At 35.5% G+C, this 1,794-nt stretch overlaps 1 protein-coding gene across 1 annotated transcript; it reads right to left on the bottom strand.

The window, feature by feature from the left end:
- Positions 1–290: 290 nt before the first annotated feature.
- Positions 291–1,241, bottom strand: LOC102836433 (olfactory receptor 14I1-like). Its single transcript, XM_006876076.1, has one exon. It carries the CDS (start codon positions 1,239–1,241, stop codon positions 291–293), a length of 951 nt encoding a protein of 316 aa, XP_006876138.1.
- Positions 1,242–1,794: the final 553 nt, after the last annotated feature.

Raw genomic sequence — 1,794 nt, 5'->3', positions numbered from 1 at the left:
GGAAGTAATCTGTTCCTGAAGCAGTAATCTATTCCTGAAACAATGGAATACAACTCTACTCGGATACACATGAGACATGGATTCGACAATGATGGCAACTGGTTTATTCAGTTAACTTTGTTTTAAAAGTAAAACTAAGACACCAGGAGCATAGCTAATAATCATGTACATGAGCTACAAAACTAATAACACACAACTAAATACTAGATATTTGATAGGTAAAGATTTAAATTAAGGACATAAGACCAATATAAATTAAGCTTATTTCAAATTTTCTTGTTTTTAAGATCTTAGTCAAGTAAAACCCTGTTTGGGAACTCAAAATATTTTTGATACAGCCTTCTTAGAGCACTGTTAATTTCCCTGTTCCGCAGACTATAGATGAGAGGATTTATAAATGGGGGCAGCATAGTGTAGAACATGGTTGTCAAAAGATTTTTAAAAGATGCTGTATTTGCAACAGGACCTAGGACAGCAATTAAACCAGAAATAATAAATGAAAGGAGAATAGCTAACTGTGGGGTACAAGTAGATAAAGCTTTGTTCCTGGCTTCCACAGAGTGGATTTGAAGCACACTGGAAAATATTTTTACATATGACATAAACAGGAATGCAAAACATGCTAAGAGAATACCTGCACTTATAGGTATGAGTACAGACTCAGAAAACTGAACATCTGAAGATGATATCCTCAAGACTTGAGGTATATCACAGAAATATTGATGGATCACATTGGACTTTATGAAGGGAAGCCTGAACATGGTGACTGTATGGATGGCAGAATAGAGCAATCCACTGGCCCATGAGCCTCCTGCTGCCTGTTCACACACCTGGGGGGTGACAGTGAGCCCATAGTGCAGGGGATGACAGATGGCAATATAGCGGTCATAAGACATCACCACAAGAAAAGCAAATTCTGTAGACACAAAGAAAGTATACAGGAAAATCTGAGCAGCACATTCTTTGAGTGAGATTGATTTCCCACCTGTCAAGGAATTCACAATTGATTTGGGAACAATAACTGAAATAGAGCAAACATCTATAAAGGATAAATTGCCTATAAAGAAATACATAGGAAAGTGTAGATGTGGGTCTGTCACAACGACTAAAATAGTCAGAAGATTTCCAGCCATGGTTACCAGATAAATCTCTAAGAACAGCACACCTTTTAAAACTTGGAGTTCCGAGGAACTTGAAATATCCATAAGAAGGAATTCTGTGATGATAGTGAGGTTGTTCATGCTTGCTAGTATGCTGCAATTTCTCTAGAATCAAAGGATCAAGTTTTAAAATGAGACATAAACACAAAATGCAGTAATCCACAATACCTACTAAATAATTATAGCGATTATGATCTCTAATCAAGGGGTCAGGAGAGATGAAGTCATTGTGTGCATATTTTTCTCTAAATTTTTCCACTAAATATACTGAGATATAACTTCCAACATAAATAGTTTTTAATAATCTAAGTCATGAATGAGTTAAAAACGAAATAAAGAACCAACATTATTTTGAGTATTGAGTCACATTTACACTTTCTATAAAATATTTTTTTAATCTCTATCTAGACACAATCTGTGATTTTTCCACGTTTCCTTAATTAGAAAGTTCTCTCAAAATTGTCCCTCCCCACCCCCCAGAAAATAGTTGCAATTCTTATCAGTTATAAATAATTACTCATCTCAATTTGACCACTCCACAGCTATTACTGGTTCTTCTCATGTGCCAAGGAATTAAAATTGCATCTGATGTCCTCCTTCTGGCAACAAATGCTCTGAAAAGAATTTCTGTGAC

The sequence above is a fragment of the Chrysochloris asiatica genome, unplaced genomic scaffold, assembly GCF_000296735.1.
Source record: "Chrysochloris asiatica unplaced genomic scaffold, ChrAsi1.0 scaffold00352, whole genome shotgun sequence".
NCBI classification, from domain to species: domain Eukaryota; kingdom Metazoa; phylum Chordata; class Mammalia; order Afrosoricida; family Chrysochloridae; genus Chrysochloris; species Chrysochloris asiatica.
Note: the sequence above shows the minus strand (reverse complement) of the source record. Positions and strands in the feature narration are given on the sequence as shown.